At 42.7% G+C, this 25,094-nt stretch overlaps 2 protein-coding genes across 5 annotated transcripts; one reads left to right on the top strand and one right to left on the bottom strand.

Moving 5' to 3' along the window:
- The first annotated feature begins 223 nt into the window (after nucleotides 1–223).
- LOC133664601 (zinc finger protein 568-like) lies at nucleotides 224–25,089 on the top strand. 4 transcript variants are annotated; one of them, XM_062069365.1, is made up of 5 exons: nucleotides 225–664; nucleotides 3,742–3,933; nucleotides 9,552–10,415; nucleotides 20,902–21,144; nucleotides 24,957–25,089. In XM_062069365.1, the coding sequence occupies exons 1-5, from the start codon at nucleotides 541–543 to the stop codon at nucleotides 25,079–25,081; spliced, it is 1,548 nt and encodes a 515-aa protein (XP_061925349.1). In that variant the 5' UTR covers nucleotides 225–540; the 3' UTR covers nucleotides 25,082–25,089. The 4 variants fall into 4 exon arrangements, with proteins under 4 accessions (XP_061925350.1, XP_061925349.1, XP_061925348.1 ...); XM_062069366.1 differs by lacking the exons at nucleotides 20,902–21,144; nucleotides 24,957–25,089 and adding an exon at nucleotides 19,135–19,227 and having other exon boundaries at nucleotides 224–664; nucleotides 9,552–10,478; XM_062069364.1 differs by lacking the exon at nucleotides 24,957–25,089 and having other exon boundaries at nucleotides 226–664; nucleotides 20,902–24,867.
- LOC133664638 (uncharacterized) lies at nucleotides 11,466–13,532 on the bottom strand. The gene is made up of 2 exons (XM_062069440.1): nucleotides 13,118–13,532; nucleotides 11,466–13,039 (listed from the first exon to the last, which is right to left on the bottom strand). Exons 1-2 carry the CDS (start codon nucleotides 13,422–13,424, stop codon nucleotides 11,736–11,738), a joined length of 1,611 nt encoding a protein of 536 aa, XP_061925424.1. The 5' UTR covers nucleotides 13,425–13,532; the 3' UTR covers nucleotides 11,466–11,735.
- Nucleotides 25,090–25,094: the final 5 nt, after the last annotated feature.

Genomic DNA, 25,094 nt, shown 5'->3' with positions numbered 1-25,094 from the left:
AAATCACATCATGCTTCGAAGATTGTGGCCTCACTTATTGCCGATTTTTTTTAAATCTACGTATTATTACTCTAAATAAGGCGTTTCCCTAGCTTTAAAATGGCTAAATGAACTTACAATATCAATTCAACAGTAGTATTAGCCAAGAAATAGGACCAAACCAGTATTGTGGCCACTGATTGGCTCAGTCTCAATCCCGCCAGGAAGAAGAAGAGCCGATTGGCTTGTTTCTCTCGCGAGATCTGACAACACCGGGCGTAAACAAAGCAGGACGAGGAAAAAAGCAAGATGGCGGTTGCTGGAAAAGGAATACTTGTCTGTAGTCAATATTGTTTAGTTTGTGTGTCTGTGCGTATATATGTCGTGTAATGGAGTAGACGACGTTAATGATTGTTTGAATCCGAATGCATTAGTATGCGCGCGTTGATAGCTGTCTTGCCAGCTTAGCTTGTTAGCTGCTCACAAAGGTGAGGCGGAGGTTATCGACACATCGCTAAGTAGAGATCAAATGTGAGTGTAAAGTGTTGTGATTGTGTGAAAATGTGCGAAAGAACGATAGCAAAGTATGAGGAGGAACTTTGTCCAACCAAAGAGGAGAATGAGCGACAACATCAACTAGTGGACGCTGTTTTCAAGAAACATCAAGTTGTGTTACACAGAACAGGTTTGTGTACTTCTTACTCTCACATCTTTACTAACTTTATATTTGATTATTAACACTATTCTTAAAATAGATTGTCTATAGTCTCGTGAGGATGATGCACTGCTTTGTTTTTATATTGTTCATGAAAACGAGACCCTTTCATACCCACAATATTTATTAGGTTGATGTTCCTCTCTATTTGTAACAATGTGTAACAACATGTTTACACAAAACTCAAACAGTCACTTAATATTTTGAATTCCATCCATCTTCTTCCGCTTATCCGAGGTCGGGTCGCGGGGGCAGCAGCCTAAGCAGGGAAGCCCAGACTTCCCTCTCCCCAGCCACTTCGTCCAGCTCTTCCCGGGGGATCCTGAGGCGCTCCCCGGCCAGCCGGGAGACATAGTCTTCCCAACGTGTCCTGGGTCTTCCCCATGGCCTCCTACCGATCAGACGTGCCTTAAACACCTCTTAGGAGGCGTTCGGGTGGCATCCTGACCAGATTTTCGAACCACCTCATCTGGCTCCTCTCGATGTGGAGGAGCAGCGGCTTTACTTTGAGCTCCTCCCGGATTGCAGAGCTTCTCACCCTATCTCTAAAGGAGAGACCCGCCACCCGGCGGAGGAAACTCATTTCGGCCGCTTGTACCCGTGATCTTGTCCTTTCGGTCATAACCCAAAGATCATGACCATAGGTGAAAATGGGAACGTAGACCGACCGGTAAATTGAGAACTTTGCCTTCCGGCTCAGCTCCTTCTTCACCACAACGGATTGATACAGCGTCCGCATTACTGAAGACGCCGCACCGATCCGCCTGTCGATCTCACGATCCACTCTTCCCTCACTCGTGAACAAGACTCCTAGGTACTTGAACTCCTCCGCTTGGGGCAGGGTCTCCTCCCCAACCCGGAGATGGCACTCCACCCTTTTCCGGGCGAGAACCATGGACTCAGACTTGGAGGTGCTGATTCTCATACCAGTCGCTTCACACTCGGCTGCGAACCGATCCAGTGAGAGCTGAAGATCCTGGCCAGATGAAGCCAGCAGGACCACATAATCTGCAAAAAGCAGAGACCTAATACTGTAGCCACCCAACCGGATCCCCTCAACGCCTTGACTGCGCCTAGAAATTCTGTCCATAAAAGTTATGAACAGAATTGGTGACAAAGGGCAGCCTTGGCGGGGTAACCCTCACTGGAAACGTGTCCGACTTACTGCCGGCAATGCGGACCAAGCTCTGACACTGATCGTACAGGGAGCGGACCGCCACAACCAGACAGTCCGATACCCCAGAGGTACCGACCCCGATGTCCACGCGATGCTGCAGAGTCTTGTCAACCAAGACAGCCCCACAGCATCCAGAGCCTTAAGGAACTCCGGGCGGATCTCATCCACCCTTGGGGCCTTGCCACAGAGGAGCTTTTTAACTACCTCAGCAACCTCAGCCCCAGAAATGGGAGAGCCCACCACAGTTTCCCCAGGCACTGCTTCCTCATAGGAAGACGTGTTGGTGGGGCCATTTTTAATTGTAATAAATATAATTCATAGTGCCCTGTGATGAGGTGGCGACTTGTCCAGGGTGTACCCCGCCTTCCGCCCGATTGTAGCTGAGATAGGCTCCAGCGACCCCAAAAGGGACAAGCGGTAGAAAATGGATGGATGGATGGATAATTCATAGTTTCATGGATAATTTTACTTCCCGATTCTGACCTACATGCATCAATAAGTGAAAGTAAACATTCATTGTCAATCATCGTTCAATAGCCAAAGCAGTCAACACTTGATTTATTAAAAGAACATAAAGGTGACTGACTTTCCTTCAGCGTGTCGTAGATCGTCTCCAAGTGAATGTGGGAGCAGTGCTTTAACAAGATGGAGATACTCAACCAAAAACCCACCATATAGCAAAACATGTTTAGGTAAAAGTTCCTTAAAAACACCATAATAATCCCCTCAACCCCCCCAAAATGGATTAACTCGCTGGAATATAAAAGACAATATAACCTACATCCATAAACGTGGATGCATATTCAAAACTGCAATATATTTATCTGTACAGTAATCTATTTATTTATATCCAGTGTTGGGACTACTGTAACGCCGTTACTTTCGGCGGTAAATAGTAATCTAACACGTTATTTTTTATATTCAGTAACTCAGTTACCGTTACTACATGATGCGTTACTGCGTTATTTTACGTTATTTTTTATGTAGTATCGGCTAGAAACTGAGAAGATCGGAGTGCGTTTTATTGGAGCGCTGCAGAAGAGGCGATGGAGAAGAGGTGTGTGTGTGTGTGTGTGTGTGTGTGTGTGTGTGTGTGTGTGTGTGTGTGTGTGTGTGTGTGTGTGTGTGTGTGTGTGTGTGTGAGTGTGTGTGTGTGTGTGTGTGTGTGTGTGTGGAAGGGGGCGTGTCTGTGTTTACTAACGAGACATCGTGGCGAGGCCGAGTTTCTTGACATGGAGATATTCTCACTACTTTTCTTTTGTCGACCACAAAGAAAATAACATTTTAGTTAAATGTAAGTTGTGTCTTGGATCAAAGATCCTATCTACTGCTCAAAACAGCAATTAAAATCTGCTGAAACAGCTACAAAAGCAACATGCTTCGACGAAGCTAGTAAAGAGAGACACACTTCACCTCCTAAGCAACAGCGACTGGATTTTAACGAGGCACTGCTAGCCAGGACAACATTAATAGAGCCATTGCAGCGTATGTGCTAGAAGACATGCAGGCTATTTCTACAGTGGTGTCACCCACTTTCAGGCAACTAATTAGCATGATACCGGGCGTCAAATGGCACCTGGACAGTGAGTACATAAAAATGGAAAGCAAGCTAAAGAAAACACTCTAAACTCTGCCTCTGCTCATTATTCATCACTGAAGGTACACACACTCTGTCAATTCTCCTGAAGGAACATGGGGGGACATGCATACAAAAAACAAGAACAAAATATAGGCATTGATAAAATGGAGTTGCTCATTTTACACCGGGTCATTCATGTTCTGTTATGACTTTTAGGAATGTTTTGAGCAATGCTGGCTTGTCCCTTTTTATAAAGGTTTTCACCCAGTAAATCAACTCTCTATGTTAAAGAGGAAGAGGAGGACGCACAGCTCGCCCACGTTAAAGCTGAAGAGGAGGAACTGTGCATCACTCAGGAGGGAGAGTGTCTTCTAGGGCAGGAGGAGGCTGATGTCAGCAAGTTTCCACTGACTGTTGTCTCTGTGAAGACTGAAGAGCATGAAGACAAACCACCTGAGTCCTCACAGCTTCATCGCAGTCCAAGTAAGCACAACATCCACATATCATCTAATACAATGTTTTTAACTTATTTTCATTCAGGGTCCACCATTCTCTTTTAGGGTGGTTGCTTTTTAACACGACCACTTCCAAAGAAATATCCTTCATTATTGCTGGGTTGCAACCATGTGACCTGGATTTAACATGACTAAAGTGAACTATCGTGGTCGGCCACACTTCCTTCTACACTCGCAAGAAGGAGAGCTATAAAAATATGGCGGCACATCATTTTTCACATCTGTGTATCGCACATACAAGCACGATGCCTTCCACCACCAAGCTTATAACTCAGAACTAGAGATGCCGATAAATGCTTTAAAATGTAATATTGGAAATTATGGGTATCGGTTTCAAAAAGTAAAAATTCCTGACTTTTTAAAACGCCGCTGTACGGAGTGGTACACGGACGTAGGGAGAAGTACAGAGATGTTGTGTCTCCCAGTCATACTTGCCAACCCTCCCGATTTTCCCGGGAGACTCACGAATTTCAGTGCCCCTCCCGAAAATCTCCCGGGGCAACCATTCTCCCGAATTTCTCCCAGACAACAATATTGGGGGCGTGCCTTAAAGCAGGGGTGTCCAAAGTGCGGCCATTTGCGGCCCGCAGCTAATTGTTTACCGGCTCGCCACACATTCTGGAAATACTATTGTAAAAATAAAAAAGAACATTAAAAAAAAGTGAAATGAGGTGAAATCTAACGAGAAAAAGTTGCAATGTTGACACAAAAGCTGCCATGCAGGCTGTTTTTTTTCTTTTGTCCTTCTTCATTTTAATTTTTTTGCCATTGCTCAAAAAAAAAAAAAAAGACAAAAAATCCATGTTATAATGAATTATTTTCAGGGCTCTAATTACTTCAAATATTTCACTTTAAAATGTTTTATGTGGTAAATATTGCATATATTGTGTAGTAGCCATATAAAAACATCAAAGTTTTCTTTGACAAAAGCGCATAAAACAAACAAAAGAATAGTTCCAGCATAAAATGGACAGATATATCTGAAGTTGATCTCGTAACTTAAGTGTTGAAAGTAAAAGAAAAACCTAATAAAAATGTATCACTTTATGAGAGTGGGGCACCTTTTGGATCCCAAATATATTTAGTGATTTTTTATTGATCTTTTCACTGTGATTACTCAAAAATATGAAATAATTAAAATCGATGGTGTCCTGCATTATTGATATTTTAGGGCTCTAATTACTAAATACTGCATATTTCAGTTTTACTATAAAAAAACTAAGTGGTTTTTGACAGAAAAGCCAAAAAATATTTTTTTTAATTTGTATTACTTTATATCAACTTGAAGTTGATATAGAGATTTACTGTAAGCGTTAAATAATAATAAAAAATAAAAAAAAGACTTATTTTTAACATTTTAATGACTGAGACTCTTTATGGTCCCCGGGACCCTTAAAGGTAAAATAAATAAAAAATGCATATATTTTGTTATGGTTTGAAAATGAAAAATATCAAAATGGCCCCCACATGCTTTAATTTTTCCGTGTGCGGCCCTCAGTGGAAAAAGTTTGGACACTCCTGCCTTAAAGGCACTGCCTTTGCATGCCGGCCCAATCACATAATATCTACGGCTTTTCACACACACAAGTGAATGCAAAGCATACTTGGTCAATAGCCATACAGGTCTCACGGAGGGTGGCCGTATAAACAACTTTAACACTGTTACAAATATGCGCCACACTGTGAACCCACACCAAACAACAATGACAAACACATTTCGGGAGAACATCCGCACCGTAACACAACATAAACACAACAGAACAAATACCCAGAACCCCTTGCAGCACTAACTCTTCCGGGACGCTACAATACACACCCCCCGCCCACCTCAACCTCCTCATGCTCTCTCAGGGAGAGCATGTCCCAAATTCCAAGCTGCTGTTTTGAGGCATGTTAAAAAAATAATGCACTTTGTGACTTCAATAATAAATATGGCAGTGCCATGTTGGCATTTTTTTCCATAACTTGAGTTGATTTATTTTGGAAAACCTTGTTACATTGTTTAATGCATCCAGCAGGGCATCACAACAAAATTAGGCATAATAATGTGTTAATTCCACGACTGTATGTATCGGAATCAGTAATTAAGAGTTGGACAATATCGGATATTGGCAAAAAAGCCATTATCGGACATCTCTAGATTACTCTTTTTTCCTGGTGTGCAATACGGATGTTTGTTTTTTTGTTTTATTTTATCGTCTAGCTATACATTAGTGCCCAAGACATGGGTAACTTACACATCTGTGAAGGCACCATTAATGCTGAAAGGTACATACAGGTTTTGGAACAACATATGTTGCCATCCAAGCAACGTTACCATGGACGCCCCTGCTTATTTCAGCAAGACGATGCCAAGCCACGTGTTACATCAACGTGGCTTCATAGTAAAAGAGTGCGGGTACTAGACTGGCCTGCCTGTAGTCCAGACCTGTCTCCTATTGAAAATGTGTGGCGCATTATGAAGCCTAAAATAGCACAACGGAGACCCCCGGACTGTTGAACAACTTAAGCTGTACATCAAGCAAGAATGGGAAAGAATTCCACCTGAGAAGCTTCAAAAATGTGTCTCCTCAGTTCTCAAACGTTTACAGAGTGTTGTTATAAGGAAAAGTGGTAATGCAGCCCCCTTGTTCCCTTCAAGAATTATTTTGAAAAGACCGTGAGGAAGCAGGGTCTTTAAAATCACCCGTGATTTGGTGAAATTGTGTTGATACCAAATAGTAAACGGTACAGAACAGCAACATACAAACTAGACCGGTATAGATTTTCCTTTGTCCCACTGGCAATCAAAGCACTTAACAGAAAACTGCTGTAATAACCGGATGCAATAATAAGGAGTGCAATATTGGGATGGTGCAATATGGGAGGTGTGCAATACAGGGGGGAGTGTAATGTGTGATCTCATAACCAACTGATATACCTGCGCACTGTTCACTGTCGTCACTGTATTGTCGGATGAACTGTATCTATGTATGTATGTATGTAAAACGCTGTGTCTTGATGTCCAAGACAAATTTCTCCTCTGAGACAATAAAGCCAATTGGGGCGGTACAGCTCGGTTGGTAGAGGGGCCGTATCAGCAACTTGAGGGTTCCAGGTTCGATCCCCGCTTCTGCCAACGTAGTCACTGCCATTGTGTCCTTGGGCAAGACACTTTACCCACCTGCTCCCAGTGCCACCCACACTGGTTTAAAAATGTAACTTAGATATTGGGTTTCACTATGTAAAGCCCTTTGAGTCACTAGAGAAAAGCGCTATATAAATATAATTCACTTCACAATTATTATTATTATTAAAAATGCCCCTATGCCAACTTTTTTGCAATGTGTTGCTGCCATTAATTTCTAAGTTAATGATCATTTGCAAAAAACATCAAGCTTCTCAGTTCGAACATTAAAGGCCTACTGAAATTAGATTTTCTTATTTAAACGGGGATAGCAGGTCCATTCTATGTCATACTTGATCATTTCGCGATATTGCCATATTTTTGCTGAAAGGATTTAGTAGAGAACATCGACGATAAAGTTCGCAACTTTTGGTCGTTGATAAAAAAAGCCTTGCCCCTACCGGAAGTAGCGTGACGACACAGGTTGTGGAGCTCCTCACATCTGCACATTGTTTACAATCATGGCCATCAGCAGCGAGAGCGATTCAGACCGAAAAAGCGACGATTTCCCCATTAATTTGAGCGAGGATGAAAGATTCGTGGAGGAGGAAAGTGAGAGTGAAGGATTAGAGGGCAGTGGAAGCGATTCAGATAGGGAAGATGCTGTGAGAGGCGGGTGGGACCTGATATTCAGCTGGGAATGACTAAAACAGTAAATAAACACAAGACATATATATACTCTATTAGCCACAACACAACCAGGCTTATATTTAATATGCCACAAATTAATCCCGCATAACAAACACCTCCCCCTCCCGTGCAAATAACCCGCCAATACAAATCAAACACCCGCACAACACACTCAATCCCACAGCCCAAAGTACCGTTCACCTCCGTAAAGTTCATACAGCACATATATTTCCCCAAAGTTACGTACGTGACATGCACATAGCGGCACGCACAGACGGGCAAGCGATCAAATGTTTGGAAGCCAAAGCTGCGTACTCACGGTAGCTCGTCTGCTATCCAACTCAAAGTCCTCCTGGTTGTGTTGCTGCAGCCGGCCGTTAATACACCGATCCCACCTACAGCTTTCTTCTTTGCTGTCTTCATTGTTCATTAAACAAATTGCAAAAGATTCACCAACACAGATGTCCAGAATACTGTGGAATTTTGCGATGAAAACAGACGACTTAATAGCTGGCCACAATGCTGTCCCATTATGTCCGCTATAATCCTTGACGTCACGCGCAAACGTCATCATACCGAGACGTTTTCAGCAGGATATTTCCCGGGAAATTTAAAATTGCACTTTATAAGTTAACCCGGCCGTATTGGCATGTGTTGCAATGTTAAGATTTAATTATTGATATATAAACTATCAGACTGCGTGGTCGGTAGTAGTGGCTTTCAGTAGGCCTTTAAATATCTTGTCTTTGCAGTCTATTCAATTGAATATAAGTTGAAAGGATTTGCAAATCATCGTATTCTGTTTTTTTTTTACGAATTACACAAACGTGCCAACTTCACTGGTCTTGGGTTTTGTAATTCTGGGCTTTTGATTTTTCTATATGTCTTTGTACTTTTTTTGACATGGTCTTAAATTCTATTCATTGTTATCTTAAAAAAAAGTATTATAATTTTCCCGAGAAGCTGGACAGGACAAAAATAAATAAATAAATCAATCAATCAATTAATTAATTTAAAAAAAATAATAATTTTAAGTATTAAAAACAATTAAATTTCACTTTTTGGAATTTCATTGGGACTTTCCAGGCTAAACAAATGTATAAATATGTACCGTATTTTTCAAAGTATAAGTCGCACTGGCCGAAAATGCATAATAAAGAAGGGAAAAAACATAAATAAGTCGCACCAAAGTCGCATTTTTTGGGGAAATGTATTTGATAAAAGCCAACACCAAGAATAGACATTTGAAAGGCAATTTCAAATAAATAAAGAATAGTGAACAACAGGCTGAATAAGTGTACGTTATATGAGGCATAAATAACCAACTGGTATGTTAACGTAACATATTATGGTAAGAGTCATTCAAATAACTATAACATATAGAACATGCTATACGTTTACCAAACAATCTGTCACTCCTAATCGCTAAATCCCATGAAATCTTATACGTCTAGTCTCTTACGTGAATGAGATAAATAATATTATTTGATATTTTACGCTAATGTGTTAATAATTTCACACATAAGTCGCTCCTGAGTATAAGTCGCACCCCCGACCAAACTATGAAAAAAACTGAGACTTATAGTCCGAAAAATACGGTAAATAGTGTTCTATTTGTTGATTGTATGGTCACATGGTGGTGGTAGTGGTGATGCGTCTTTACCGGAAGTAGTGAAACCGGCTTAGTGATTAAATCAATAGCTGCTGTGTGAGTGCAAACCAAACGTGTCGTAGCTTTGTGCTACGTCCTCCGATCTTTGCAGCTCTTTCTAATGTGTCTGCGTCAACAGGTTGTGGGCCCAAGGAAGAGTTTACGAGTCCATGGAACCGCTTGTGTTTTGACGGAGATGAAAACAATTATGAACTGTGGGAAACCAAATTTCTGGCGCATCTGCATCTCCTGGACCTAAAAAGCACCATACCGGGCGAACCGCCCGGTAAAGACGATGACGGTGTGGAGGAAGATGGCAACAAAAATGAAGAGGCGTACGCCGTTCTAGTTCAGCTGTTGGACGATAAAAGTTTGTCCCTCGTAATGAGAGATGCAGCGGATGATGGCAGGAAGGCTCTGCGAATCTTGAGAGACCATTACGCTGGCAAGGACAAGCCATGTGTAGTTAGTTTGTACACGGAATTGACGTCGCTTCAAAAAGGAGCGAGCGAGAGCGTCGCGGATTACATCCTCCGTGCAGAGGCCGCTGTCACGGCACTGCGGAACGCAGGACAGACTTTGCGTGACGGCCTACTCACCGCGGTTTTATTAAAGGGCCTGCCTGATGTTTTCAAACCGTTCTCTGTTCACGTGACACAGAGGGATGACAATTTAACATTTGCAGAGCTTAAAACCAAGCTCGGGAGCTACGAGAGTGCTGAAAAGTTTGGGGCTGCCGACTCTGGAGAGGACAGGAGGGTGAAAGTGGAAGAGGAGGACCACACGTTGGCGTGCAAGGTGGAGCAGGCGGAGCCAAGTTTTGAACCCCAGAGTCAGATACCGGAGCTGGCTGATGGAGGGAGGGACAGCGGGGCCGTGCGCCTGAACGAGGAATTGAACGTCCAATCGTTTTCCCAGGACATCTTCACGGTCCGAGCTGAGACTGCGCAAGAAGCAACAGTCCTCTTCGTAGAAGGACAGGACTGTCTCACCCCCAAAAATGGTACAAACTTTGACATTCATATATGGATAGGCTGTTGTACAAAACCCAAAACCAGTGAAGTTGGCACTGTCAAGTTCCACTTATTGACTCCGTAAAGGACACCAGGACAACTCGGATTTCCAATTGATCAACTTTATTTATCCAACTTTTTGGCTTTGTTGGTTTCTTTTCTGTTGATCTTCATTCAATCAGGTTGTTAACCTTCGAACACAAAGAAACAAATGGAAAAACAATATATGTACAGGTATTTACAAAAAGGTTCAAATTCAACTGACTCAAACAGGTATTATTTTTAAAGTTAAATTTGCAAACTTTTAAATACCATTGTTTAAACTTTTAAATTATCTAACATTACTTTTCAAAAGGACTCTAGACACTTAGATTAAATGCATGTGAATGCACTGTCAAATTAACCAGTTTCAGTAAAATGAAACAAGTAAATCAGAAAAGTAGTTTTAGTCACTTTAAAGAAGTCAAAATTAATTGATCATTTAATTTAATCAATCAATCGTTTAATTACTTAATCGTTCACTCAATTAATCATTTAACTAATCATGCAATTAAGTAATCAATCATGTAAATTCATTACCATGATGGAACTGAGTAAATCCACCAAACGGAGTAAAGGTAAGTAAAAGGTAAGTATAATTAGCTTAATTAATAAGGTAGCTTAATTAGTAAGGTAAGTATAAAGGTAAGTATAATTAGCTTAACTTTAAGCAAAAGTTTTAACATTTTTATCCTTCAACTTTGCTTTTATCTTTATTACTTTTAACTTTGAACCATAATCTTTGACTTTTTATCCCTTTAAATTGAGCTTATTTAACAATTCAATTAACTCAAGCTTTTTAATTATCAAACAGTAAGAAAATACCCAGATGCAATCAATGCTCAAGGTTGGAGTAAATTTGCTGTGGTTCAAACTAAAAACAATTTAAGACAGGTAAGTAAACCAACATGTCAAGGTGAGTTTTAACAAATAAGCATTTCAGCATATTGCAAAGTGGGTATATTCACCGACCATTGGTGTGTTGGAAGTCTTTTAAAGATGGGTCTTGTAGATTTTTGCGTCTTGCCGCTCTGCTTGCTTGCATGAAATGAGACAGCACCACCATTCCTTAACAGCTGCCTTGAATCAGCCAATTGGTGGCCATCTTGACCTTGGTGTTCTGGGAAATGTAGTTCTTTCTGGTACTTCACCAAGGAGTAAGATTAAGGAGGAGACAGCTCCTTACTTCCAGGGCAGGGACACTTCATTCACACTGAGTTTCAACTCCACACCTCCCACTTGGCCCTCATGGTTTTCAAAACCCAATGGGGTCACACAGGTCCTTCTTTCCTTTGTTCTTCAATGGGAATTAGAATGATGAGGCGTCTGACATCCCTATGCAGGATTGTTGCTGGGATTTGATGTCTGAGCCTCTTGGTTTTCGTGGTCGGTTTTTCTTTGTCGCTTGTCTTCTTGATGGGGACAGGATAGCTGGGAAAGGTCCTCACAAGCACGTCTCTTACGATGCCTTTGCTGTCCGTATTGGCTCTGACTACTCTGGCCAGCTTGTACTGTCCTCTCAGGGCATTTTGGTCAGCCAACCAGACCACATCTCCGACAGAAACATTTCGCTCTTTGGTGTGCCATTTGTTTCTTATGAAGAGGTTGGGTCCAGCTAGTTGGCTCCATTTCTTCCAGAATTTGGTGACTTCAGCTTGAATTACTTGCAGTCTTTTATAAGGATAGCGATCAAACTGGAAGTCTCCAGGATCTCCCTTAGGGTTGGCACGCCCTAGGAGCAGAGAGTTCGGGGTGATGTATTCCACACAGTCTTCCCTGCTTTGAGTTCTTGCATCGATTGGTCGCTCATTTGCAAGGTTGGCAGCCATGTAGAGGAAGGTTTGAAATTCACCCCAGGTGAAGACACCATCTCCGCCGACATTGGTCAGGGCCCGTTTGACCACTCTGACAGCCGCTTCTGCAGCACCATTTCTGTGGGGAGAATCCGCAGGGTGGATCTTCCAGGACCATTCTGTTCCATGGTTGGCAGCCATGTCTTCGACTTGAGACTTGTCCAGTCGGTCAAGGAATGTGTACAGCTGTTCCAGAGCAGGTTTGGCGCCCACAAAATTTGTGCCGGGGTCTGACCAGAGCTTCCTGGGATGTCCTCTGAGTGACGTGAACCTCTGATAGGCGAGGAGGAAGCCTTGGGATGACTGGTCACTCACTAGTTCAGTGTGTATGGCACGGGAGGCCATGCAACTGAAGACGATTCCCCACACTTTCAGTCTGGTTCTTTTCTTGACTTCATCCTTCACTTCATAAGGGCCGAATAGGTCCATGGTTGTGAATTCAAAAGGAGCAGCTGGGGTGGTTCGCTCTGGAGGTAAGTCTGCCATGATTTGTTGACACTTCTTTGCTCTGTTCTTTCTGCAAACTATGCAGCTGTCAACTACTTTCTTGGCAATTCTCCGGCCCTTTATTATCCACGCTGTCTTCCTCATCCGTAGAAGGGTTCCTGCTACCCCCTCGTGGTTAGCGTCATGGGATTCTTGTGCCAGCAATGTTGACACCCATGCTTCAAATGGCAAGACTGGCACGGCTGTCTCATCTTCGTTAAATATCTGGATCCTCCCTGCACAAACGAGGAGTCCAGTTTTCACATCTTTGAATACTGCCAATCTGCTCAGAGTAGTGACTGGGAATGTTACACCTTCTTGAGCTGCGAGGAAGACGTCTTCACGTGCACCTTCTAGTTCAGTGCCAGCCAATCCAGCCTGCTTGGGTGTTGCCTCCCACTTTGGTTGTCCTGGGTTCGACCTCCTCTTCAGCCACTGCTCGGCAGCTCGTCGTGTCCAGGCAACAACTCTGATCAGTTTTGTCAGGCTACTGAACCTTTTTACAACCACAAGATGTTTCACCCAGCTAGTGGGTTTTCTTCTTGGCATAATAGGTTTCGATTCTTCACAGGGACTTTCCTTTTCCGGAGTGGCCAGTGGGTCTTCTTTTTGCCGACTCATCTTAGCTTGAGCTCTGGTCAGTGCAGCAGAGAATGCCTTTCTTTGAAGCTTGTTTACACTCTCCCTGGCCTGGGCTGCAACTTCTCCAGCTGACTGAATAGGCCACTCCTCCACTGGCCACTTCCGGAACTCTGGTCCGTTTTGCCATGTGGATTCCTCATTTAAGTCTTTGGGATTGCCTCCTCTTGTTATTAAGTCAGCAATGTTCAGATCTCCTCTGGTCCACCACCAGTCTTGCACTGGCCCGGACATCTGGATTTCGCCCACTCTGTTGGCGAAGAAGGTTTGGTATCCGTATGATTCTCGTTGGATGGCCCCGAGGACTGTTTGACTGTCCAGTAGGTGGAACCATTTCTCAATCTTCATACGGGCATGTTTCTCCACGTACTTCCGAATTCTGGCAGCAAAGACTGCGCCACAGATTTCTGCTTTTACAGCATCTCCCTTTTGGTCCAGGGGTGTCAGTTTGGCCTTTGCTTCCACGAATCGAACTTCAGTTCCGTGACTTGTCTCCCATCTGACGTACATCACAGCACCATAGGTTTTGTCACTTCCGTCAGAAAATGTGATGCCGTAGGGTTTCCCTTTCCAGTCGGGCGGTGTGAGGCTCCTGTGGAATTTCACCTGTCCAAGCTGGGCATATTCCTCGAAGAGCTGTATGGCTTCTTCCCTGAGTCTTTCTGAAAGAGGTTGATCCCAGGTTTCTTGGGTCAGCGTGCCACCCCCTCCTTCTTGGAATGCTTTACGGACGAGAATTGCTCCCTTCTGCTTGACCGGTGCAACTAGGCCGATTGGGTCGTACAGTGCAGCAACTTGGCTTAGGAGAGCTCTCCTCGTCAGTGGGTTAGGCGTTTCAGCTCTCACCTCCTCTTCAAGAAGATCTTTGCCAACTCTCATCTTTTTCTTCCTATTGGAAAAGTTAACCGCCGTCAGCATGTACAGTTTGTCTTTGTCCACCTGGTAGCCGATGCCCAGGGCTTTGTTCTCTCCTTCTCTTATTTGGTTTGGAAGAATCAAGGTGTTTCCTTGCTCTGGCTTTAGGACATCCGCTTCAGTTTCTTTCCTCCCACTTTGCCCTGACCTGACCCATGGTTTGAGGAAGAAGCCTCCAGCCTTTAGGACCTCTTCAACTCCAGCTGTGATTTGGTCAAGTCTGTTCAGGTCATTGTGGGAGGTCAACAGGTCATCCACGTAGCTGTCTTCTTCAATGACTCTGCGTTCATCCTGCAGGTGAGTGAAGTTGGGCAGACTTGCAGTTTCCCTCATGGCCAATTGATTAATGCAGCCAGCAGGTTTGTCGCCCATATTGACTCTGGTGACGGCATACTCACTGATTTCCTCTTCTGGGCTGTCTCTCCACAGGAACCTGTGCAGATGCATCTCTCGCTCTTCCAACCAGACAGAGTTATACATCTTTCTGATGTCGCCCAGAGCTGCGTTCACTCCTTCTCTGAATCGGAGCAGGACAGCTCTGATGGGGTTGAGAACATCTGGTCCTTTTAGGAGAAGATCATTCATGCTCACTCCGTTGTATTTTTGGCTGCTGTTCCAGACAATACGAACTGGTGTAGTCACTGAATGGGGATTTGGCGCCACCAAGTGGCTGACATACCAAACTGGTCCTTTCCACTTCTCCATGACTTCATTGGTGAGTTTTATGGCTGCGCCTCTTTGGACCATTTCATGGATCTGGGTGGAATATGCAACTTTCCAGTCTGGGTCTTTGCTCAGTTGCTTTTCCATTCTCAAGAAGCAAGCTTGGACTGCTCTTTTGTTGTTGGGGAGAGAGGCTGGATTTTCAGTCCAGGGATATTTGGCATCCCAGTGTGGAGTTGAGGAGTGAGAGTCCTCCATCTTGTAGGTGAGTCCTCCTTTAATGATCTCAAACTCCCTCTCCTCCGCCAGGGTCATGTCCTTTCCTCCTGGAGGACAGTTTCCACACCGGCAGCTTCCACATTTCGGCTCACATGCAGCTCCGATGCTGTCCCAGTGCCACCAATCAAGAAATTCACGGTTACTGGCAGATGTAGTTGCGTGGGCCACATCGTCCTGCTGTAGCCGGCCTGGCTCAGACGCTGGGACTGTGATCTCTTGGTATCGGACAGCAGCGGTTCTCATGGAGCGGGCAAAGTGGGTTCTTGACTCATATGCTGCCACCTCCACTTCTTCGAGCAAGTCAGGGTGTGCTCCACCGACTGTTTTGCCCAGGGGGCTCTCCCATAGGACAAGGTCACCGATGACTTTTAGTCTTTGGGGTGCGAGTCGTCCCTCGCGATGGCTTATGAGGAGCTCGACTACCTCTGGTCTTTCTAACTCCTCAAGCTGGACATCTGGGAAGAAGCTTTTCAACTTTTCGGGTTCAGTTGCTTGATGGACCTTTGCAATTTGCTCCAGGCCATAGCAGACCAGTTGATGTGCTCGCTCAGTCCCCTTGGGAGTCTTGACTCGGACCTTCAGGAGGTACCTTTTCGTCCTGACTTTCATTGTCATGCCTCCAACTCCATGTACGACCAGCGCTATGTCTTCACTTCTCAGGCCAAGTCTTTCGGCAGCTTTGTGAGTGATGTAATTTGTGTCGGATGCCAGGTCTATAAGTGTGCCAATCTTCTGACCTGCGTTAGCTGTGACCATCATCAACATCATCATCACTGGTAACTCAGCCAGCCCAGTTTCCTTCAGCAGTTCAGACTGGCCCGCTGATTTGAGAGTCATTGAGGCTCGGTTTGAGAATGCCTTTCTGCCCTTCTCTGCCAGTTCTGGGGCAAGTTGTGACAAGAAGGCCTCCTGTTCCTCAGTGAATTTACCTTTTCCTTCTTTTCCTCCTTTTGCACCTTTGCTTCCTTCTCTTCTGGCCTCTGCTGTTGGGCATAGGAAGTAGTGGTGGTCAGGTGTGCCGCTTGCCCTTTTGCAGTCTTGGTTTCCGCATAGGAAGGTGTCTCTGCAGTAGCCACCTGCGTCGTGATACCCAAGACACTTCCTGCACGCTCCCAGCTTCTTCAGGGCCATTTTCTTCTCATGTAGCTTCAAGCCTTTAAACTTCTTGCAAAAGTAGATCTTGTTGGTGTGCCCACCACCACCACAAATGCCACAGACCTCGTCACCATCTTTACTCGTAGCCCTGGTAGATGCAAACTTTCTTTCTGGCTTCTTCCTGTCTGCTTCTTCCGCTTTGTCCACCAGCTTTAGTTGCTCGAGTCGTTCCAGTATTTCCTCCTGGCTCTTTAGGAACTTTAGGAGCATATCAAAATGGTTGTCTGGGGTTACACGGTTGGTGGGCTCAACCATATACATCAGCCAGTCTCTTTTTATGAAATCTGGTAACTTGCTTTCAATCGACCTGATGACGAGGGGGTTTCTGATGGCTCCAGAGTTTCCTAGCTCCGTCAGGTCAGCCAGGGCCTTCTCCACAGCTTGTATTAGGTCAATGACCTTCCTGGGCTGGTTCCCCTTGACTTGTGCCATCTTGTCCAGCGCTTCCAAGATTTCGACTGTGATCGTTGATTTGTTGCCGTACCTGTTTTCGAGGACCCTGAAGATATCTGTTGCTGTGGTGTAGGTGGACAGTCTTAGTTCCTTGGCAATGGAATCACTGACGCTCTCCAACAGCTGGATCTTCTTTACCTCTGGTGATCCAGTCGGCTCCCCTTGTTTCTGGAGGCTCTCCCAATCCTTCTTCCACCTGTGAAAGTCTATTTTGCTCCCATGGAAGACTGGTAGGGATGTAGGCTTTATCCTCACAATGGGATGTGTTGGTTGGCCAGGTCGTCCTCCTGCACCTTGATCAGCCAGCCTCCTGGATGTGGCGAATTCAGCTTTCCTCAACTTGAGCCTGTAGTGAGCTGCTTTCACTTGTGTTAGTTTGTCATCCATCTCGTCCTTTAAGTGCTGAGGCATCCATTTCTCCCAATGGGCCATGGTATGGATGGTAACACTCACCGTCTCATTCAGCAGGGTGAGGTAAACGTCATAGCCTTCCACGTTGTTGCTTTCAACTGCTACATTTTCAGCCCTTTGAATGGCGTCCTCTGCCTCGGAAATCGCTGCCTTCAGCTCAGTCTTCCCGTATCTTCCCCACAGGTTGGTCTGGACAATGTCCTTGATTTCTGCCATCTTATCTTCGGCATCTTTTATAGTTGCTCGGATGTCATCCTCCTGCTGTTTCTCGAGCTCCCCATCTGGGTCATCCTTCTTGACGTCAGCCTCCAGGCCAATCTTGAAGTCCTCGTTGGCATCCAGCAGTGATGTGAAACGGTCGGCAAACTTGACAAACTCCTCTTTTAGTTCAGATTGCAGCATGGTGCCTGCTCCTCTGGAGATCAGGTTGGCCACTCTGGTCAGGTTCCTCTTGGCTGTCGTCCTTTCCTGCTTGAGGATCACGGCAGTCTTCCCCAATACCTCTTCGGCCATCTTTATCCCGTTTTCTCCGGCGTCCACAGCTCCCCTGGGTCTTGAGGCCTTTGATCTTCACTGTCCAGGGCTGGTCCGTGGTTAACAACTGTCAAGTTCCACTTATTGACTCCGTAAAGGACACCAGGACAACTCGGATTTCCAATTGATCAACTTTATTTATCCAACTTTTTGGCTTTGTTGGTTTCTTTTCTGTTGATCTTCATTCAATCAGGTTGTTAACCTTCGAACACAAAGAAACAAATGGAAAAACAATATATGTACAGGTATTTACAAAAAGGTTCAAATTCAACTGACTCAAACAGGTATTATTTTTAAAGTTAAATTTGCAAACTTTTAAATACCATTGTTTAAACTTTTAAATTATCTAACATTACTTTTCAAAAGGACTCTAGACACTTAGATTAAATGCATGTGAATGCACTGTCAAATTAACCAGTTTCAGTAAAATGAAACAAGTAAATCAGAAAAGTAGTTTTAGTCACTTTAAAGAAGTCAAAATTAATTGATCATTTAATTTAATCAATCAATCGTTTAATTACTTAATCGTTCACTCAATTAATCATTTAACTAATCATGCAATTAAGTAATCAATCATGTAAATTCATTACCATGATGGAACTGAGTAAATCCACCAAACGGAGTAAAGGTAAGTAAAAGGTAAGTATAATTAGCTTAATTAATAAGGTAGCTTAATTAGTAAGGTAAGTATAAAGGTAAGTATAATTAGCTTAACTTTAAGCAAAAGTTTTAACATTTTTATCCTTCAACTTTGCTTTTATCTTTATTACTTTTAACTTTGAACCATAATCTTTGACTTTTTATCCCTTTAAATTGAGCTTATTTAACAATTCAATTAACTCAAGCTTTTTAATTATCAAACAGTAAGAAAATACCCAGATGCAATCAATGCTCAAGGTTGGAGTAAATTTGCTGTGGTTCAAACTAAAAACAATTTAAGACAGGTAAGTAAACCAACATGTCAAGGTGAGTTTTAACAAATAAGCATTTCAGCATATTGCAAAGTGGGTATATTCACCGACCATTGGTGTGTTGGAAGTCTTTTAAAGATGGGTCTTGTAGATTTTTGCGTCTTGCCGCTCTGCTTGCTTGCATGAAATGAGACAGCACCACCATTCCTTAACAGCTGCCTTGAATCAGCCAATTGGTGGCCATCTTGACCTTGGTGTTCTGGGAAATGTAGTTCTTTCTGGTACTTCACCAAGGAGTAAGATTAAGGAGGAGACAGCTCCTTACTTCCAGGGCAGGGACACTTCATTCACACTGAGTTTCAACTCCACAGGCACCTTGTGTAAATGGTAAATAAAAACAGAATACAATGATGTGCAAATACTTTTCATCTATATTCAATTGAATAGACTGCAAAGACAAGATATTTTACGTTCCAACTGGAAAACTTTGTTATTTTTTGCAAATATTAGCTCCTTTGGAATTCGATGCCTGCAACATGTTTCAAAAAAGCTGGCACAAGTGGCAAAAAAGACTGAGAAAGTTGAGGACTGCTCATCAAACACTTATTTGGAAAATCACACAGATGAAAAGGTGAATTGGGAACAGGTGGGTGCCATGATTGGGTATAAAAGCAGCTTCCATGAAATGCTCAGTCATCCACAAACAAGGATGGGGCGAGGGTCACCACTCGGTGAACAAATGCCTGAGCAAATTGTCCAACAGTTTCAGAACAACATTTCGCAACAAGCTATTGCAAATAATTTAGGGATTTCACCATCTACGGTCCGTAATATCATCAAAAGCTTCAGAGAATCTGGAGAAATTACTGCACGCAAGCGATGATATTATGAACCTTCGATCCCTCAGGCGGTACTGCATCAAAAAGCGACATCAGTGTGTAAAGGATATCACCACATGGGCTCAGGAACACTTCAGAAACCCACTGTCAGTAACTACAGTTGGTCGCTACAACTGTAAGTGCAAGTTAAAACTCGGCTATGCAAAGCGAAAGCCGTTTATCAACAACACCCGGAAAGGCCGCCGGCTTCGCTGGGCGTGAGCTCATCTAAGATGGACTGATGCAAAGTGGAAAAGCGTTCTGTGGTCTGACGAGTCCACATTTGAAATTGTTTTTGGAAACTGTGGACGTCGTGTCCTCCGGACCAAAGAGGAAAAGAACCATCCGGATTGTTATAGGCGCAAAGTGTAAAAGCCAGCATGTGTGATGGTATGGGGGTGTATTAGTGCCCAAGACATGGGTAACTTACACATCTGTGAAGGCGCCATTAATGCTGAAAGGTACCGTACATACAGGTTTTGGAGCAACATACGTTGCCATCCAAGCAACGTTATCATGGACGCCCCTGCTTATTTCAGCAAGACAATGCCAAGCCACATGTTACAACAGCGTGGCTTCGTAGTAAAAGAGTGCGGGTACTAGACTGGCCTGCCTGTAGTCCAGACCTGTCTCCCATTGAAAATGTGTGGTGCATTATTAAGCCTAAAATAGCACAACGGAGACCCTCGGACTGTTGAACAACTTAAACTGTACATCAAGCAAGAATGGGAAAGAATTCCACCTGAGAAGCTTCAAAAATGTGTCTCCTCAGTTCCCAAACGTTTACTGAGTGTTGTTAAAAGGAAAGGCCATGTAACACAGTGGTAAAAATGCCCCTCTGCCAACTTTTTTGCAATGTGTTGCTGCCATTAAATTCTAAGTTAATGATTATTTGCAAAAAATAATGAAGTTTCTCAGTTCTAATATAAAATGTCTTGTCTTTGCAGTCTATTAATTTGAATAAAGTTGAAAAGAATTAGCAAATCATTGTATTCTGTTTTTATTTACGAATTACACAACGTGCCAACTTCACTGGTTTGGGGTTTTGTATTTCAGCGCTGACATGAGTGAATGGATGTAATGGATGTAATGTGTGCTGCTTCCTTCAGACCTGGCATGAAATTGTAGTCTACTAAGTTAAAGTTGGAAAAAGTCACAGAGGAGATGAAAATTAAGGGTAAAACTGAGAAGTATAATCTAAACTGTGGAAATTTGCTCAACAACGATCATTTTTCACAATAATATTTGTGTGTCCTGCAGACGTCCAGCAGCTGATTGGTCATCAAGAAAAGCCTCCTCCTCAATTGCTGGAGCTGAAGCAGGAGGATCCACAGCCCCCCCACATTAAAGAGGAAAAGGAGGAACTGTGGATACCTCAGGAAGGAGAGTGTCTTCTCGGGCAGGAGGAAGCTGATCTTAAGTTTCCACTGACTGTTGTCTCTGTGAAGACTGAAGAGCATGAAGACAAACCACCTGAGTCCTCACAGCTTCATCACAGTCCAGGTGAGGAGAAGAGAGAGGCGGAGCCTCCAAGCAGCAGCTCAACACAACACATGACAACAGAAGCTGATGGAGACCACTGTGGAGGATCACAAGCAGACAAGCTCTTAGCTCCACTATCAGATAGTGACGACACAACGTCACACGATAATGCAAGTATGGAATCAAACGTGAGAACAAACGCAGGAGAAAAAACCTTCATTTGTTCCGTTTGCGCAAAAAGCTTTGGTGAAAACTTCAAGTTGATTCGACACATGCGGACGCACACGGGAGAAAAACCTTTCATTTGCTCAAACTGCGGGAAAAAGTTCAGTCGAAAGGAAACCATGCTTTCACACATGAAAGTACACACAGGGGAAAACCTCTACAGTTGTTCAGTGTGTGCAAAAGGCTTCGTTCGAAACTCTAATTTGGCCCAACACATGAAAACGCACACGGGAGAAAGACCTTTCAGTTGTTCATTGTGTGACAAAAGTTTTGCCGTCAAAAGTAAAATGCAAATACACATGAGAACGCACACCGGAGAAAAACCTTTCAGTTGTTCAGAGTGCGGCAACAGATTCTCTAACAAAAGCAACATGCAAATACACATGAGAACACACACAGGAGAAACACTTTTCAGTTGTCCTCTTTGTGACAAACGATTCTCCGTCAAAAGTAACATGCAAACACACCTGAGAACACACGCAAGACAATAACTTCATTTTTTGAAAGTCCTCTGCAAAGTGACTGTCTGTCTACTCTAAAGACAAGACTGTCAGTCCACCTTGTGTTACAAAACCCTATTAAGCTTGAAATAGTCATTAAAGGCCTACTGAAATGAATGTTTTTTATTTAAACGGGGATAGCAGATCCATTCTATGTGTCATATTTGATCATTTCGCGATATTGCCATATTTTTGCTGAAAGGATTTAGTAGAGAACATCTACGATAAAGTTCGCAACTTTTGGTTGCTGATAAAAAAAGCCTTGCCTGTACCGGAAGTAGTGTGACGTTGCAGGCTGAAAGGCTCCTCACATTTCCCCATTGTTTACACCAGCAGCGAGAGCGATTCGGACCGAGAAAGCGACGATTACCCCATTAATTTGAGCCAGGATGAAAGATTCGTGGATGAGGAACGTGAGAGTGAAGGACTAGAGTGCAGTGCAGGACGTATCTTTTTTCGCTCTGACCGTAACTTAGGTACAAGCTGGCTCATTGGATTCCACACTTTCTCCTTTTTCTATTGTGGATCACGGATTTGTATTTTAAACCACCTCGGATACTATATCCTCTTGAAAATGAGAGTCGAGCACGCGAAATGGACATTCACAGTGACTTTTATCTCCACGACAATACATTGGCGAAGCACCTTAGCTACGGAGCTAACGTGATAGCATGCAGATAGAAACAAAAGAAATAAACCCCTGACTGGAAGGATAGACAGAAGATCAACAATACTATTAAACCATGGACATGTAACTACACGGTTAATGCTTTCCAGCCTGGCGAAGCCTAGCAATGCTGTTGCTAACGACACCATTGAAGCTAACTTAGCAACAGGACCTCACAGAGCTATGCTAAAAACATTAGCTTTCCACCTACGCCAGCCCTCATCTGCTCATCAACACCCGTGCTCACCTGCGTTCCAGCGATCGACGGAGCGACGATCATAGATGCGGTCGGCGGCCCGTAGACGGAGGAAGTCAAGGTGAGGTCGGCGGCTAGCGCGTCTGCTATCCATCTCAAAGTCCTCCTGGTAACTTTCTTCTTTGCAGTCTCCATTGTTCATTAAACAAATTGCAAAAGATTCGACAACACAGATGTCCAGAATACTGTGGAATTTTGAGATGAAAACAGAGCTTTTTGTATTGGATTCAATGTGTCCGAATACTTCCGTTTCAACCATTGACGCCACGCGCATACGTCATCATACAAAGACGTTTTCAACCGGAAGTTTTGCAGGAAATTTAAAATTGCACTTTATAAGTTAACCCGGCCGTATTGGCATGTGTTGCAATGTTAAGATTTCATTATTGATGTATAAACTATCAGACTGCGTGGTCGGTAGTAGTGGCTTTCAGTAGGCCTTCAAGGTACTGCTTAAGAAATAAATCAATAAATGGTTTGTAATGTTAAACTATTTTTAAATATGATTAATAATTGAGATAAAAACATTTCCACATAAAAGTGTTGAAATACTTTTACAGGAATACCGTATTTTTCGGACTATGAGTCGCAGTTTTTTTCATAGTTTGGCCGGGGGTGCGACTTATGTGTGAAATTATTAACACATTAGCGTAAAATATCAAATAATATTATTTATCTCATTCACGTAAGAGACTAGACGTATAAGATTTCATGGGATTTAGCGATTAGGAGTGACAGATTGTTTGGTAAACGTATAGCATGTTCTATATGTTATAGTTATTTGAATGACTCTTACCATAATATGTTACGTTAACATACCAGTTGGTTATTTATGCCTCATATAACGTACACTTATTCAGCCTGTTGTTCACTATTCTTTATTTATTTTAAACTGCCTTTCAAATGTCTATTCTTGGTGTTGGCTTTTATCAAATACATGTCCCCCCAAAAATGAGACTTATACTCCAGTGCGACTTATATATGTTTTTTCCCTTCTTTATTATGCATTTTCGGCCGGTGCGACTTATAATCCTGGGCGACTTATACTCCAAAAAATACGGTAATTGTGTAATCAGCCTGACCTAAGCCTTGAATGATAATATTTGTATTCTCCCGAAATGGGGGAACGTAGTTCAAATTAGTTTAACGAACAAGCAGACAAATATGTGAAGCGAGCAATAATAACACTTAATTGTCAAATGAGTAAATCAGAAGTCAAGTAATTGATTATGAAATACGTGATGAAGATGTGGGTCGGGGAAATGTGACAAACGTAATAATCCTGCAACAGTACACTGCAAAAACTGAAATCTAAGTAAGATTAAATATCTCAAATAAGGGTGATATTTGCTTATTTTCTGTCTGATAAGATCATTCTTCTCACTAAGCAGATTTTATGTTAGAGTGTTTTACTTGTTTTAAGTGTTTTGGTCCTAAATGATCTCAGTAAGATATTACAGCTTGTTGCTGAGATTTGATGACCTATATTGAGTAAAACATGCTTGAAACTAGAATATCAACTGTTGCAAAGCTGTGTCATCAACACTCACAAGTATAAAAACTTTTTTAAAGTATTAATTTCTTACTTTATTCATGAAAAAAAAAAAATATGATGCCGAGCGATATCATTATGTCAAGATAATGGCACTAGCATTTACTTATTTTTACTTATATTTTTCAACATGTTGAGCAAAAAGGTCTCCTTTTTTCTACCAAGAAAAGTGCACTTGTTATTAGTGAGAATATACTTATTTTAAGGTATTTTTGGGTTCATTGAAGTTAGCTAATTTTACTTGTTTTGGAAAGTCTTGACAAGCCGAATTGTCTTGTTCTATTGGCAGACAATTTTGCTTAGTTCAAATAAAATACCCCTAATTTTTGTAATTTTTTTTCTTGTTTTTTAACACTGACTTTTTGCAGTGTAGATAATGTATCTTATATTGTACTAAATGCAAAAGAGAACGAATCAGAATAAAGCAGAAAATGGAAGACATGGGAGAAACGTTCGGACTTAAAAACAAACTGAGCAAAACATGATATTAAATTATTTTTTAAAACATTATTTTGAGTATTATCGTTAATGTTTATTGAGTGAGTATACTTGACATGAATATGTATTTTTAAACAATGTATAACGTCATTCTCCGGCCTGTAAGCCATAAGTCATATCCTTCACATCCGGCAGGTGGCGGTCTTGCACTAATTCAGCGTTCATCTGCTGTTAAACAACGAAGAAGAAGAAGACAAGATGGGGGACGAAACAAGATGGCGTTAAACGAAAACAAGGAGGTGTTGTCATTATGGTCATAGTTGTGTCTGTGAT

Source organism: Entelurus aequoreus, linkage group LG14, assembly GCF_033978785.1.
Source record: "Entelurus aequoreus isolate RoL-2023_Sb linkage group LG14, RoL_Eaeq_v1.1, whole genome shotgun sequence".
Lineage (NCBI taxonomy): Eukaryota > Metazoa > Chordata > Actinopteri > Syngnathiformes > Syngnathidae > Entelurus > Entelurus aequoreus.
The sequence above is the reverse complement of the archived record's forward strand: the minus strand, read 5'-3'. Positions and strand labels throughout refer to the sequence as shown.

What these genes read in the sequence shown, in the direction of transcription:
- LOC133664601 (XM_062069364.1), top strand. Translation starts at nt 541, where the DNA reads ATGTGCGAAAGAACGATAGCAAAGTATGAGGAGGAACTTTGTCCAACC. An exon ending in AGTTGTGTTACACAGAACAG is followed by an intron (nt 665 to 3,741) that starts GTTTGTGTACTT and finishes TCTATGTTAAAG; the next exon opens with AGGAAGAGGAGGACGCACAG. An exon ending in CTGTCTCACCCCCAAAAATG is followed by an intron (nt 10,416 to 20,901) that starts GTACAAACTTTG and finishes TGTGTCCTGCAG; the next exon opens with ACGTCCAGCAGCTGATTGGT.
- LOC133664638 (XM_062069440.1), bottom strand. Translation starts at nt 13,424, where the DNA reads ATGAGTCGGCAAAAAGAAGACCCACTGGCCACTCCGGAAAAGGAAAGT. An exon ending in CTTCCTCGCAGCTCAAGAAG is followed by an intron (nt 13,040 to 13,117) that starts GTGTAACATTCC and finishes TCGTTTGTGCAG; the next exon opens with GGAGGATCCAGATATTTAAC.